This window comes from Paramormyrops kingsleyae, chromosome 8, assembly GCF_048594095.1.
Source record: "Paramormyrops kingsleyae isolate MSU_618 chromosome 8, PKINGS_0.4, whole genome shotgun sequence".
Classification (NCBI taxonomy): domain Eukaryota; kingdom Metazoa; phylum Chordata; class Actinopteri; order Osteoglossiformes; family Mormyridae; genus Paramormyrops; species Paramormyrops kingsleyae.
In genome coordinates, this window is record NC_132804.1 from 15,091,416 (window position 1) to 15,107,460 (window position 16,045).

A 16,045-nucleotide genomic window follows, 5' to 3' on the forward strand; every position below is an offset into this window, starting at 1 on the left:
ATGCAGGGCTGTCAAGTTTTGAAGACAGGCAAGAGTGACATTCCACAAGATGCCTTTTCATTGGTTGTTGTGTTGTATTTTACCCAGATACAATAGTACTATTTTCTGATTGGCTATTGTGTAGGCCCTTTCGTTTTTTTTTTTGATTGGCTGGTAAGTGACAGGCTCTTGGGGCAAATTTTGTCCGACTTCATAAAAGAGGCGTATTTCCGACGGGAAGCGACGTTTTTCTTGACGTTTCGTGACGTTTTCATCCGAGTTCCGACTTGGAGAGAAATAATCGAATGCACCATAATGTCACTCAACTCAGAATTTCCGAGTTCCGAGAGAAAAACGAACGCACCATTAGACTCCAGCGGAGACACGCTTGTTTTATAGTGAGGCGCTACTGTGCCGCGGTCTGGGAAAAAATTGGGCTCTGCGGCATATTAGCCTACAAATTATTTTTCCGCGTGAGAAATACAATGTGTGGCGGGAGTGCGTGACAAAAGACTGAAAAGAGTGACTGTCACTCTCAATGCGTGACACTTGAGAGCCCTGATAATGCATGTTCTGTGACATTAACAGCAACTGATCTTGCCAATGTCATACGTCTGTCACCAAGGTGAAATCAATTTTAGGTTGGATATTCGACGGATATTCAGATCCACACTCTCCTGACTTAGTGGCGGTGCTTCACTCACGCTAGTTGGCATAAGCCTCGTGGGTAGACTTTGCCGGGCAGTTCTGTTAACCCTGTACTTTTGTTTCTTCCCACAAGGATGTGATCGATCTCCTTTGCTGCAACACCACTATTGGAGTACCAAGTCCAACGATGCGGCTCAGGGCAGCAGAACCAGAATCAGGTGATCCGCAAGTCAAGGTACATAGAGCTACTTTCACCCTGGAGACCCATGGAGACCGACACAGTCCTCATAGCCAGCCCTGCCAGTGCCAGTGGTTGCATTGAAGTCACCCATGACCAGGGGAGTGTCACCTCATGGGCACCCATCAACCACCGAGCGAAGTTGTGAATAAAATGTCTTCCTCATTGAGACATCACTCACCACGGTTGGTGCAACACTGATAGCCCTTTCACACCAGGGCTAGTGCCCGTGCTGAGCCTAAATTCCGGCCCGTGCATTGCATTCATACCAAAAATAACAGCGATGCGGGGCGATATATCCTGGAGCTCATTTTTCCGGCCCCACAAGACTGTCGGGCCAGAGTTGGGAGCGTGTGACATCAGGGGGCAGGATTACAAAGCAATGTAGAGTGAATTGGAGAAGGCAGCGGTTGTGGGAATACCATTGCAAGTATGAACAAGGTTTTTTCAAAATGAAAAAGTATACAATAAGTCGAAAAGAGCTAAATAAAAATGGTGCTGGCTGCCCTAAAAACAAATATCATGACCTGCTAACCAGGTAACTGGAGCATTGATCTCCACAACCGCTTTGTAGGAATTGGGTAAGTTGTTATTGTTGTGTTTCTTGTGTATCTTTCTTGAAATGTCAATGAATCCAGTGAAATTTACTTATCGTGTCTTTCGTGTTCGTGTATTAACACAGGTGAAGAGAATGCAGATGGATAGGAGCATCACTTCTCACATTTATTCCACGTGAAAGATTTACATATTTCTTGATTATTTATATATTTGTAAAATAAAAGTTTAGTTATTTTCTTGTCTTCACACTCCCTGTTAAAATAGTCCATTAATGCATATTGCGCAGTACTTCCTTTAGCGTGCCATACTTTTTTATGTGCATTTGCACTGATTTGACAAGAAAATACTATGCATTTTAACCTTTATATGGTAATTCGTACTTCATTTGCAGTATAAAGGTTAAACTGCACGGTAATTTCTTGTCAATAGTACAGCAGTTACCAGTCACATCAAATCTACCATTTACAACACAGCTTCTTATTTCCTAATATAATAAAGTTGTTCTAGCAATCTGTTGCAATTGATCACTATGAGCAGATGATCATTATAACCGATTTTTTTCTTCTTTATGCTTCAGGCAGATTACCATCTACCTGACATGTATTTTTCTTACATGAATATAAGGTAATAAAACGGACAGTGTCACTACTTAATTTTGAATTCAAAATACAGTTCAACCTTTTCAAACACATTTCAAATTACAGTACTGCACAAATTAAATTACTGAACTGTGTATGATTCAAATTGACTGTAAGACAGTACAGGGCAGGTTGGGAAGCATGCGCTAATGCAGCACGTTACTGCGCCTGCCGCATGGCGAAACTCCTCGGGATCCTGGCCGGCGATCCCCCAGGCAGATACACGGTCCAGTCCCACCCTCCGTAAAGTGCCATCCATCTGCCGCAGACAGGTGTTATGTGAGAGTCCCCTTGGCCTGGTCCAGCCATTTTGTTCCTCAGCAATGAGGATCCTGTGAGCTGGATCACCCTCAGGAAAACGTGCCATATGGCCGTAGTGCAGTAACTGATGCTCCCTCACAATGCAAGTAAAGTGCCTCATTCGGGACTCCTTTAGCAACCACTCATTCGACACAAAGTCATACCAGAGGTACCCAAGGATTCTCTGAAGAGACACAGTACCGACGGAGTCCAGTCTTTGTCTCAGCTCACTGGTTAGCGTCCATGTCTCACAAGACAGGGAGCACCAGGACTCTAAAGACTTGGACCTTTGTCCTCTTGCAAAGACATCAGGAGCGCCACACACCTCGTTCCAGTGACCTCATGACCCCCCATGCTCTTCCAATCCGTCTGTTGACTTCATAGGAAGAGTCACCAGAGACATGAATGTCGCTGCCGAGGAAAGTGAATCTCTCTACAAGGTCAATATTTTCCCCACAGACAGACACACTACTGATGGCTGTGCCTACGAAGTTATTAAAGGCCTGGATATTGGTCTTTATCCAGGACACCCGCAATCCCAGACACTCAGACTCCTCACTCTCGTTTCTCGAGAGCCCCAATCAAAGCCTCCATTGACTCTGCTAAGATCACCGCATTGTCGGCACAGTCAAGATCAGTCCCACAGCTGCTGGACCCCACGACCCTGCCCAAAACCCAGTCCATACAAGCATTTTACAGAGTAGGAGCAAGAACACACCCCTGGCGAACCCCAGAATCAACTGGGAAGAACGCAGAGGTTCTCCCCCCACTCTGTACAACACAGTATCAGTGTACAGGCCGGCCATGATGTCCAGCAACTTCGGGGGGATCCTGCAAAGTCTCAGGATGTCCCACAGGGCAGCTTTATCAACTGAGTTGAACGCTTTACAAAATTGACAAAGGCTGCAAAGAACCTCTTGCGCTCGATGAGAACCCTCAGTGCAAGGATATGGTCGATGGTACACTTCTTAGGCATAAGACCAGACTGCTCTGGTCGCTGACAGGCAAGCAAGTGATCACGGATCCTGTTAAGGATGACCCTAGCAAGGACCTTACCCGGCACTGAAAGCAGTGTTATTCCCTTGCAGTTGCCGCAATCCAGGTGATCACCCTTCCCTTACAAATATGAACTACAAGTCCCATTTTCCAGTCAGTTGGGATGACTACTGACTCCCAAATGGAAGCAAAGACAGTACTGTACATAAAGTATTATTGTATTATTATAATATATTTTTATATTACATAATATTATTATTATTATTGTTATTGTTATTATATTATTGTAGTTTCATTTTGGTTTTACCATAAGTTTTGATAAGTCTATATTTATCATTGAGAGAAAATGACTTTCTCCTTCCCGTCATGTTTTCTGTGCATGCCGCATTAGCCTCAGGTAGCTAGCCAGAAGCAGACTGGTTATCGCAAGACAAAGTAGGGTGATCAAAGTAAAGTAAAAGAAAAACACAAAACACTGTAGTTTTAATTTTTGCCATATGTTGTCATGTTTAAAAATAACAAAAATGAACGCTGTAAGCGGACTACTTGACTACTATAAGCAAATTATTTAAACAGTATTTGTCTGGGAATGATTCTGTCCCAAGCTTTTTGATCCATACAAATGGTTGATCGCTATAACCGTGATCAGTATAAATGGTCTCCACTGTAACTTTACTTTTCACCTGTAAATTATCACCGTTGGTTCCATTGAAAAGTATGGCCGAAAAATGTGTCCTCCGGAAACACTTCTGTTGTGTTGTGGCTATTTGCAGTGCGTTTCCGAAGTTGCAGTTGTTTTCTGTATTTGCACCACGTCTGTGAATGTGCAACGCATTTGTAAAATGTGGTTCGCATGTGTTGTCATTTTGATGAAAGTATTTTTTGAATTTGTGTAGCGTCTATGAATTTTCAATATGTTTGCACGTGCGTTAAGTATATGTGTATACATATTCAACAGATTCTTTACTGTTAAACAGGTACAACATGCAGTGAAATGTATCCTGAACCGCTATTTTGACTGTGCAACATTAGAATAATTTAGGAAGGAATAATTAAGCTAGAATACAATTACAAGAGATATAAAAAAATGAAATAAAATTTAAAAAATAGGACTTTGAATATAATACAGATTGAAACAGATTTACAGATGTGCAATATGTAGTTAAAGTTAAAGTGCATTGTGCAATGACAACATAACAGTGTAACAGTAAGAAACCTGAGTGACATTTTAGCAGCATGAACAGTGCAGTAATAATGATTGAGACAATATGGAGTTATGACAATGAGACCCTGAGAAGGTTGCTGTCCAGTGATCATTAACAAAATACTATACTATAATAATATACTATAATACTTTAATATATAAAGTACTATAATATAATTTTCCAGTCTTTGGTGGGGTTCCCCACCCCTGCATAAATTTTGCCAGCTAGGTAGACTTTGCATGATTGTAGGTTATTGAAAATGGCCACATTCAACCATTCTGGTACGTGCCTAAATAACAGAACTTACAGATATAGGATTTTTACTGCTTACTGGCTATATCTTCCATTCTTCACTATTCATCAAATAACACGATTAAAGTTCACAATAGACCATGCCAAACTAAAGTGCAGACGCTTTATATCTTTCTTCTTCTTCTTCTTCTTCTTCTTCTTATTATTATTATTAATAATAATAATAATTGTTGTTGTTGTTGTTGTTGTTGGCTTGGGAGTTCTGTTTCACGTATTACGAGTGATAAAGCTCCAGGCGCTCCTGCATCAGAAAACTCCACACCCCACAATCCCTAAATGACGGCGTACGGCGGCGGCGACCTCTGAGCCGGATCCTGAGGTTCCTTCGCGACGAGGACAGGGGATACAGGGGATCACGGACCGAAAATGCTTTGGCTTTTGGCTGGATGAGAGGTTTGTTAAGTCGGGCGTCTTCACCAAGAGACCACTGCCTGCAGCAAAAGGTTTCTGCGCTGAAGCCTTCTGAGTCGGGGAAGGACGGGCTAAGCTAATGTGGCAGCCAGAGAGCCGGAAAGTCGTGCTTTACGTGAATAAAGCGTATCACTCAGCGCAATCGGACTTGCAGTGATTTGCAGGGACACGATCATTTCCTCCTTAAAATGAAAAGCTGAGAGTAACTGCTCGGTGACCTTTCATTTTTATTGCTGTCTTGGTTACAAACTTTGTCTGAAATTCCGTACACATCACTGTGGTTCTTATTAGGAGGACGTGACTGAATGAAAGATACACGAATGAGCATCTATAAGGTCGTTAGTTATCGCAGTGCACCTACAACTGCGAAATAGATGTCTGTAAATAGAACTGTAGTTAATAGCTTAGATAGATTTATACGATATTATAGTAGTTAAAACTGTTGGTCTCTATTACACATAATTTATTTACTGCACAGAGGTGCCCCGTGTAATAGTAGGGACAGTAGGTAAACCACATAGGACTAAATAATATTTTTATAAAAGGTAATTCTTTAACTCTTTACTGGACTGAAGGTGGCCATGACACTGCTTGATGACCATTATCTCTTCTTGTGCAGGTACTTTAAGCTGCCAGCTGGAGGAATGGCGGCTGACGTCCACAATAAGGGTGTGCCCTGGGAGAGCCAGAATGGGGTCCTTGCCCCCGTGGATCGCCTTCGCCAAGATCGGTCTGACAGCCCCACTCCAGGCCTGGTTGAGGGGACAGAACCCGGTACAGCTTGATTTTCCTGATTTTATTTATTTGGTTGCTTGCAAAACTTGGCGGCATGGTGGTGCAGTGGTTAGCACTGTTGCCTCACACCTCTGGGACCTGGGTTCGAGTCTCTGTCACATGTGTGTGGAGTTTGCATGTTCTCCCCGTGTCGTCATGGGGTTTCCTCCGGTTACTCCGGTTTCCCCCCACAGTCCAAAGACATGCTGAGGCTGATTGGAGTTTCTAAATTGCCCGTAGGTGTGCTTGTGTGAGTGAATGGTGTATGATATATGGTGTGTGCCCTGTGATGGGCTGGCCCCCTGTCCCGGGTTGTTCCCTGCCTCGTGCCCATTGCTTCCGGGATAGGCTCCAGTCGGATAAGCGGGTTGGGAAATGGATGGATGGAAGTTCTGCAAAACCATTTATACTGTGTTTAGGTCAGGTGGACAAGTCATGTGATGTGATGTGATGTGATGTGACACTCTATCACTTGGCTTGGTGTGTTTGGTACTGTACTCCGAAGTAGGGTGTCTATGATAGTGTTTTTCAACCCAGTGCTCTGGGACCGCAGACAGTAAACATTTTTGCTACCAGCCAGCTCTCAACATACCTGTATCAGGTATTTGGTGTCCTTGATTGGCTGGGTGCTTGGAGGGAGCAAAAATGTGGACTGTTTGGGGGGCCCCCTGGGGACTAGGTGAAGAAACACAGGTCTATGGTATAATTGCACAAGAATATTGCTGATAAGGATTTGTTTTATTGTGCATGGGTAGGGTCATGTGTACTCACTGGTTTGCTATTACTAACAGGAGGCCTGGAGTGGGTTTAAAGAGAGACCTGTCATTGCTACTTGTCCCAGTGAGTCAGCAGGTAGAGCTGGGTGTGGCACTTCTATAGTCCTTTTTAAAAAAGCATTGCCACATGTAATCCTATTAATTTAGTCCTGAAATCACAAATGACAACATTAAGCTCTACCAAGGTATATTCAGTTTTAATGTGTGTGTGATTAGGATCTTTTGTATTCTGGTGTTTTAATGTGGTTCTAGAGCAAAGGTTATGGGTATATCCAGACATACTGCCCTTTGTGCTGTCATTAGTCACTCTGCGTGTCTGCACTGATAGGATATGATAAGATGAGAAGCAGGTACAGTCAGAGAGGCTTATTGCTTCTGTGCCAGATGATGTCTGCTTTCCAGTGTTTGGAGTGAGAACCATGTTCACTGTGACTGAGAGGCTTGTATTCAATGTGTGGGTTCCTTATAGCGTTCTACTTACCAAGCAGAACACACAGTTCTCCTGTAGGTTGTCAATCTAGATGGACTTTGTTTGTTTTTGAATCCCCATGAGTTGCTGTTTCGTCCTTCATCAGTTTCAGTAGGTAACAGGAATGCAGTACACAGTAGTAGCTAGTTGAATAGAAGTGCTAATTAGTTGGATGCTTTAATGAACTACCCAAATTGTGCTATCCAGCTCCTAAATAAACTCACGTAGCACCTCAATAATCCCATCACCCAGGTGTAATTCATTCACCCAGGGATGGTTCTCCTTTCCGTCTGTTGAAACTTAGGGTTGAGTATGGAAATCCGGTGTCAAGATGGCACTCACTGATTCCTATATGATTGATATGTACCAGACCGGACACATTTCAGTGCCTTATTTCAGTGCCACATAAATGCCTGAGCTGTTCATTGAAGTATTTGCCCTCTGATGCTCAGACAACAGAAGCTTTGCCGCACCTCATGTGCCATCGCTAGTTAACATTACACTTGCTCTGATGTTAGCAGATGCCTTAAACATGTTTATAATGCCTAAATATAGATAGTCTAAAGTTATTCAATCAAAAAGATTCCAACACCTGTGACCTGTACTAAACTGTGGTACCTTAAATCCGAAAAGTTACCCCGATAAGCCAATAACCCCGCTTCGTAATACAGGAGACGAGATGTTATGTAAATTTAAGTGTTTTGTGATTGTGTTTATAATTTAAACATTTTGTGTTTATATATTTAAGGTTTTAAGTTAATATAGGCTGCTTGTTCAGTTTTAAGTTCAAATGTGCCTGAGAAATAAAAAGAGTTCTTTAATGTCGCCAGCCTTCGTATTGTGCTTTTTTTCTTAAAAGTACCAGTTTAGGCACTGTTTTGATACTATCACTGTTATAAAAGTGTCATTTTAGCACCGGTATTGAAAACAACTGGAACGATATCCAACTCTATTGACATTTCTCCCCATTTGCACTATGTCCGCAAATTTGTACTACAGTAAGCAATTGTTTTTTCTTTTGCACTGGTTCAGGCTGTTGGTCTGTTCTGCATCTTTGCACAAATATGCACCATTGCTCTAAGCATATTGTTTCTCTTGTACTTTGCAGTCAGTCAGGTTGAAGAAGTCCTTAGTCATCTCACATTGTTCTCGTAATCATGTATTTGTTTTAAGACATTTTTGCACTGTTTTCCTGAATTTTTTATATTTGCAATATCCACTGTGTTCTTTCCTTTTGTGAATATTGTCAATCGCAGTGTTTCTACTAAGTGTCTTGTAATATTGTCCTGTACTTCATGTTTGGCACCGAACCACAACCAATTCTGGTATTTTTACATATCCTCCTGAGACCCAAGGAAAAAAGTGTCCTTCAAGTTTAGGTTATGTGTCTTTGGAGGAAATAAGACAACTTACAATTTAGATTTTTTCAAATTTATTTTTATTTTTAATTTCACAGCATGTCCAGGAACAAATTTGCTTCCTTACATCAGTGAAAAGATAGATGCAAAAACAAAATGTCCACTACAATGGACATAAATGTATGGGTGGGGTCTCAGGAGGATAAACCTGGAAATAAAGTTTGAATTCTGGTGTTGTACAGGTGAGCTTTGAGTAATTCCGGCATCTTTGGATTTAATACATGTTGCTGCTTCTTGCAATGACTGGCTTTATAAAGTGTAGAAATTACAAAACAAACCTTTAGTTCTTCAGATAAGCTGAACACAGCATTCAGACTGTAATGTGGTGTTTGATTTCATTTTGTAGGTGCTGGACAGGACAGTGCCATGTTCGTCCATGCACAGTCCTTCGAGGACCTGATGGCTGACGGCGAGGATGTTCAGGCCACGTCTGTGGGATCTGAAGGCGACCAGGAGCCAGAAGTGCTGGAGGAGCTGGGTGACCAAGGTCAGCAGACAAAGGAGGATCAGCAGGAGATACGGCCGGGAGTCAGGACCAAGGAGGAGGATGTGACCAGCGAATCGTGGCGGCAGCACAGGAAACACGTGTTTGTGCTGAGTGAGGCGGGGAAGCCCATCTATTCCCGCTATGGCACAGAGGAGGCGCTCTCGAGTACCATGGGGGTAATGATGGCGCTTGTCTCCTTTGTGGAGGCAGAGAAGGACATCATCAGGTCCATCCATGGAGGTGAGGATGGAAGCAGGTCCAGGTGTCACATGTACAAAGTCAATGAACTGTCCCAATTTATAATGAGAATCCAGATTGACCAGTGCTGTTGTTGCATATGTGATCGTTAAAGCAGTCAAGTTACATTTCAGTTTTTCCATATTCAGTACAGGCACATGATGAGTCAAAAGTACAAAATCATTCAGTACAAAAAACTGATTCTGAATGGGGATAAACAGGGTAAGAAGGTAAAGCACATTTACACATGCAAACTTTGGGAATTTTTGAAAGGCAGTGCAGCTTTTTAAAAATCAGCACCTATTCAATGAGTCATTGAAGTACAAGTCCTGAGCAGTTGTAGTTTGTGTGTATGTATGCATGTATCCGCAGGCCAGTGAGTGTGTCTCAGAATCCGTATTTGTTACACAACAGAGTGAATCAAACTGCAGACAGAAATGTGGGATAGGTAGCCAATGGCAATGGTAATTTTTTCCATCTGATAAAATGGTAATACGGAATTGGACTTCACCCAGAAGTTACTCTGAATATAAGGCCTAACCTGATTACTACACTGGTAATAAAATGAACTGCAGTATGTTGCAGCTGCAGACAAAAGGCCAGCTGTAGTCGGCTAATGATCACCTTTTGGTTTCCCACGTAATGCAGTCAAACAGATCTCATTATTAATGTTTCATAGGCCTACATTCTGTGTCCTCTAACATGTCAAGGAGCCTCCCAGCTGCCTTTGTTTCCTGTCTGTGCTGTTTCTTCAGATGGCTACAAAGTGGTGTTTCTGCGCAAGAGTCCCCTGGTCCTGGTGGGCGTGGCTCAAACCCGCCAGTCGGAGCGAGAGCTGTCTCGCGAGCTGCACTACATCTACTACCAGATAATCAGCCTGCTCACCCTGACTCAGCTCAACCACGTCTTCCGGCACAAGCAGAACTATGATCTGCGTCGTCTGCTGGCCGGCTCAGAGCACCTCACCGACAGCCTGCTCCGGCACCTGGACCGTGACCCGGGCTTCTTGCTGAGCGCCGTCACCTGCCTGCCCCTGACCAGTTCCACCCGGGATGTCATCTCCTCCAGCCTGCAGGCCTCCAGGGCCAAGAGCCTGGTCTTCTCCATCCTATTGGCGGGCAGTCGTTTGGTGACGCTGGTGCGCAAAAAGGACCAATTCCTGCACCACATGGACCTGCACCTTCTCTTCAACCTGGTGGGCTCCTCCTCCTCCTTCCGCGAGGGCGAAGGCTGGACACCCATCTGTTTGCCCAAGTTCAACACCGCTGGCTTTTTCCATGCTCACATCTCCTACCTGGAACCGGCCTCAGACCTCTGCCTCATCCTGGTCTCCACCGACCGCGAGGACTTCTTCAACCTGTCTGACTGCAAGCGCCGCTTTCTCGACCGCCTCCGCCGGCGCAGTGCCTACCAGGTCCTGCAGGAGGCGCTGAAGGCCCCTACCTATTCTGTGTCCCAGGTGGGGATCCCTGAGCTGCGACACTTTGTCTACAAGTCCAAGAGCTCTGGGCTCTACACCAGGTAAGCCAAAGAAGGACAGTTTATTTGGCCCATACTGCTGTCAGTACTTGATTTTTGCCATATTGTCTCCTCATTCCTTCATCTGGTTTGTTGTGTCCCTGCTTGTACACATCAGCCCCGAGTTCCCAGTGCCATACCAGTCTGAGGAGGAGCAGGAGAGGCTGATGGAGCTCTACCAGTACCTCCACAGCCGCATGCATCACCCTACACGCCCCCTGCGATCAATCTACAGCTGCGGCGAGTCGGAGAGTCTGCTGGCCTGGGTGAGCCACCTTATTTAGTACTCGGCTCGATCCCTTATTTTGTGAGGAAGTGTTTAATTTCATCTATGCATTTAGTTTTTCTACAGTTTTCTTAGTTTCTTAGTTTTTCCTGCCAGGCTGCCTTCTCCCCTCTGTTTCTTGGTGTAGGCCAGGGGTGGGCAATCTTATCAGCAAAGGACTGGTGTATATGCAGGTTTTTGGGATAACCTTTAGGTCAGCTGTTCAAACCTAGGAATGAAGAGTCTTCAGCCAATCAGTCCTTTAATTAGTTAATCTAATGAGGCAGTTTCAGTGAAAACTTGCAAACACCGCTGCCCTTTCTGGATGAGATTGGCCACCTCTGCTGTAATCTTTAGACTCACTGTCGCGTGGCGCTGGATAGCAAGCTATGGATGATGGATCTATGAGGAATGTGTTATTTACTCCCTAAGTATTACTTCTTAATCTTTTAATATTCAAATTGAAGTGTTTATCCTGTGCAGGAATCAGTCTGGAAGCATCATGGAGGCTAAGCCAGTCCGTCACTGGACACACACTCATGCACAGTCACACACTGTCCCCAGAATCCAGGACTGATCCATATTGTGCCCCCCATTTCTCCCTAGGTGACTAGTGGCTTCGAGCTCTACCTCTGTTTCAGTCCCCTGGCAACGAAGGCCCTGGCAACGGCCGCTATCAACAAGCTGCTGAAGTGGATCAGGAAGGAGGAGGAACGTCTCTTCATTCTCAATCCCCAGACATACTGATGGGGAGCTGCCCTGAGGAAAGGCCCAGGCTGTAAATGAGGCCTACCTCTGCCCGGTAGCCTTGATTATCCCCCCAGAGTACTGCTGAATGCTGGGATTGAAGTAAAACCAAAACTGACACCCTCCCCCGAATTAAACCACTGATACTGGCTTGACTTACATGTAGGGGACTTGAATTTTTGGTGTGGCACTCTAGGACCAGATGTACAGAACCTGAGCTTTGAAAGCTGTGAGGGTGAGATCTTTTTAAGGGTATAATTGTAAGCTGTGTGAGGAACAGGCTGTGTATGATTGTCAGTTTGCTGGAAACAGATTCTCTGTAGCAATATTTTTGTTGCAATTGTAGATAATTTGATGTTTCAGTGAATAAGCAAAAGAGAAAACGACTCGCTGTGCTGTTAGTAGAAACTAACTACCTTTTTTTGCATTAGACCTGTCACTGAGTTAACATCTTAACATATCAGAATGATTCTTATTGTTCAGCAGCAAAAGCCAAATCGCAGGATTGCTTCACTGTGACGAAGGGGACCACACAGCCCGTCCAAGTGGGTTTGGGACTCCCTCGCTATGCTGTCACTGTGTGGATACATACCTTAATCTCAAAGGTATACGCTTAGCTTTGATAATGTGAAAATCCAGCAGGATCCATGTAAAAATTACCATTTTGATTTTTTTTATTACCCAAGGATAAGCGGAAGTAAATGGATGGATGGATGGGTGGACCCAAGTCAATAAGTTGAAATGCAAAAAATTTGGAGAACTAGTTTTTGAGCAGTTCGCGTTTTCCAGTGTTTCAGTTTCTACATTACAGGCTGTAACACTTGTCGCCCTTGCAGGGTGTCATTGAACTAGTCTGGGGCTCGCAGTGCGAACACTGTACTCTGCCTACTGGTCACTGCAAGTTGGGATTCAGACAAAAGCAATAATTACATTTTTGCATTGACATTTCACTTGCACAGTAAAAATGTAACACTTCACTTGAGAGGGCACAAATAATTAGTAGCAACTCAACAAATATGGTAGCTACTTAAGGTAAAAGATACGTCATAATTCATTAATGATGAACAAACATGAGATCAGTATTTCACTTGTCTTATTCATTACTTGTTCCTTCAGTAGTTCCTTAGTAATTCACAGAGGATTACAGAATTAACTGAGAAAGTAACAGATGTCGCAGCTGCTTGGGATGAAAGATGCATCATGATTCATTAATGATGAACAAACATGAGATCAGTATTTAACTTGTGTTATTCGTGACTTTTTCCTTCAGCAGTTCCTTCAATAGTTCAGAAAGGTTTACAGAATTAACAGATTTAGCAACAAATATAGTAACTGCCTGGGATAAAAGATGCGTTGCGACTCATTAATGATGAACGAACATGAGATCAGTATGTAACTATGATTTAGTTTGTGGTTAATATATAAATAATAGCATAATACTACAATATTTGTGTCCCCTTAAAATGTTACTATAAAAACAAACATTTGACAATGAGCTCAAGGAAATTAACAACACTCTGAAAAATGTGTTCCATTGTCACTGGGGTTGTACCCTTGTAATCGTACCTTTTAAAGTGTTAAAATCATCCCAAATGTACAAAAAGTATTAATGCACCATCAATGGTACAGAAATGTTCCTCAGTGTCCATTTCTGTACCTTAAAAAGTACAATTACCTGCAGCTAGGGTACAATTTTCAGACACTTGCAGCCCCAGTGACAAGCAAAGGTACAAATTTGTACCCTTCTTACTGAGAGTGAAAGGGCCGACTTCTGTCGATCTTCAAGGTTAACGTTACCATAGGCCTAGCCTAACTGTCCTGTTTGTGCTAAGGTGCTAAGATTAATTGTGTTTATGCTAAGGTGCTAAGATTAATTGGCTAGATGTTAACTACAGTTACAGTTATAATCACAAAGAGTAATTACGTCTGCATAATCAACAAGAAGAGACATACTAATATCATGCAGTCCGAGAAATCATGCAGGCTAACTACAACAGACTCCTCCTACTAGATTTGCAAGCACCATGGACACCCCCATTCAGTGGTAGAATCCATAGCGTTGAAAGAGAAGAGTGAAAGAATGGTCACATCATCACTTTCCATTTTCTGGTTTCCACTGTGAAGGTTTAGGTTGGAAAGCAACAACTTGACTTCTATTTTTAACTTGTCAATTTGGGCAATAATAAAAAGAAATTCTAAATGATAAGCGTTACACAAACCCAGCAGGTATATTTCCCATGGCTTAGATGTTCATTTTGACTGTTTCTGTTTGTTCTGTGTTTTTTTATGATTATAATTTAAAGATATTGGGCTTCAATTTGCTCATCTGTATCTGAATGCCTTTTCTTCTGGTGAATGACATTAGTGTATTTACTTATTTGATTTTTAACCATCATAGTCAGTGAGAGCGGATTGGTATCTGCACTCATACGATTTATTTTAAACTAAAGTGCAAATCTGAGCTTTGTTTGGCTACCTAAATTATTCTTTCTGCTGGACTTAATTGGGATGCAACTGGAACTATTTTCTTTGGATGCTGTAAGTCCAACTCTGTGGAGATGAAGTAAGTGATACTTCTAAAGCTTCATCTGTGCATTGCGTGGAATCGAGGCTACAGTCTCCTGATCTTTGAGATGTAGAAAGTGGAGGATTTTAATGCGTGGCGTCTGCTTAGATTTTAATGGCAGCAAATCTCCCTAATGGAAAAATGTATAAAAATATTAACCGTGTTACATTCATTATCTTAATAAATGCGGAAAAAGGTTAATTTCTTTTCACTGTGTGTTTTTCACATCAATTTATATTTCATTTGCTTATTTTACTTCAGTCTTTATCAAAATGAAACGTAAAAATATTTTAGTTAATGTAGTTGATCCATAGTATTAGGATGATGTTATAACCCTCCAACTGCAAAACTGCTGAAGAGGGTATACCATTCTTCTACACAAGAAAATTTGTGCCATTCAGTGTTGATTCATTCTTTTTGAACAAAACAATCTTGGTCACTTCCATGCCACGATTCCTTTTATTCATTATATTTCCTTACTTGTTAAAAGTTCATCACAGAATCATACTGCTTCTGGTATGAGAAATCAGTCTCAAAGATGGACAGTTTGTATCAAAGGAGCATGCCATTGGTTGCATGATGCACTTGCATAATGCACTGCAGTGTAACTAAGCCCAAATCCAGACAAAAGGACATTCAGGACATACAACATAACATGATTCTCTTGACAATAGGTTTAATTTGCTTGAAATATGTTTCCAATGCTTTGCAAAAAAAAAAAGTGCAACCAAAAAAACCTGCATTTTGTTTAGGTGATGTGTTCATCCATCAGTGTTTTTAAATGTCTTTGATCGTGCAATTTGTGAGGACCAGCTAGCAAACAGGAGGCAGACCCAGTAAAGCTGGAGAACAGGTGTTTATTATAATTGTCAGGTGCCAACAAATGCAAGAGGGAAATACAAACGCGAGGTTGAGACGGGAGTGGGAGGTCGGTAGCTGGTGAAGTCAGTCCTATGAACAGGTACGGGAGGAGGCGACGAAGGGGAAGGAGGAACGAGGGTGATGGGTCAGGAGCGCAGGGCAGGCAGGCAGGAGCAGGCAGATAGGCAGGGCAAGACAAAAGACAGAAGAACGCTTGGTAATGTTCCTGATCATGGCAACAATACTTTGCAATGCTTGCGGAGGTTCATCCGCTTTAAGTAGCAGAGTAATCATTGAGGGATTGTCTGCAGCTGTTTCGTCCCGCCTGCGTGGGCGTGAAAGAATTCATATTTGCAATTCTTTATTATCGCCCTTTTATTGTATTGTGCTGGATGTTTACATTCATGAATGAGTCTCATTCTGTGAGTGAACGATAACTTATCTTACATTTCAAGGACATTACCTGGCAATCTCTTTTACCGCGATCTGTTATAATGATGTATAGATAAATCGTTCAGCTGAGGTAATATGGGACAGCAAGATGTTTTTTTTTTTCCTTTACCGGTGGAATACGTAGATTTTATGATGTAAGTGAATGTCAGTGTAAAAGTGTTATTCAACAAAGGTTTTGTAGATTTTTTT

General features: G+C 42.6%; 1 protein-coding gene across 1 annotated transcript; it reads left to right on the top strand.

Annotated features, from left to right (window-relative positions):
* The first annotated feature begins 5,168 nt into the window (after positions 1-5,168).
* On the top strand, positions 5,169-14,743 carry mon1a (MON1 secretory trafficking family member A). Its single transcript, XM_023804172.2, has 6 exons — positions 5,169-5,267; positions 5,905-6,059; positions 9,069-9,449; positions 10,202-10,967; positions 11,083-11,230; positions 11,836-14,743. Exons 2-6 carry the CDS (start codon positions 5,930-5,932, stop codon positions 11,974-11,976), a joined length of 1,566 nt encoding a protein of 521 aa, XP_023659940.2. The 5' UTR covers positions 5,169-5,267; positions 5,905-5,929; the 3' UTR covers positions 11,977-14,743.
* Positions 14,744-16,045: the final 1,302 nt, after the last annotated feature.

Excerpts from the sequence above, each read along its gene's own strand:
- mon1a (XM_023804172.2), top strand. The coding sequence starts at position 5,930 with ATGGCGGCTGACGTCCACAATAAGGGTGTGCCCTGGGAGAGCCAGAAT. Across the intron at positions 10,968-11,082 it reads AGCTCTGGGCTCTACACCAG|CCCCGAGTTCCCAGTGCCAT; the intron begins GTAAGCCAAAGA and ends TGTACACATCAG. Across the intron at positions 11,231-11,835 it reads CGGAGAGTCTGCTGGCCTGG|GTGACTAGTGGCTTCGAGCT; the intron begins GTGAGCCACCTT and ends ATTTCTCCCTAG.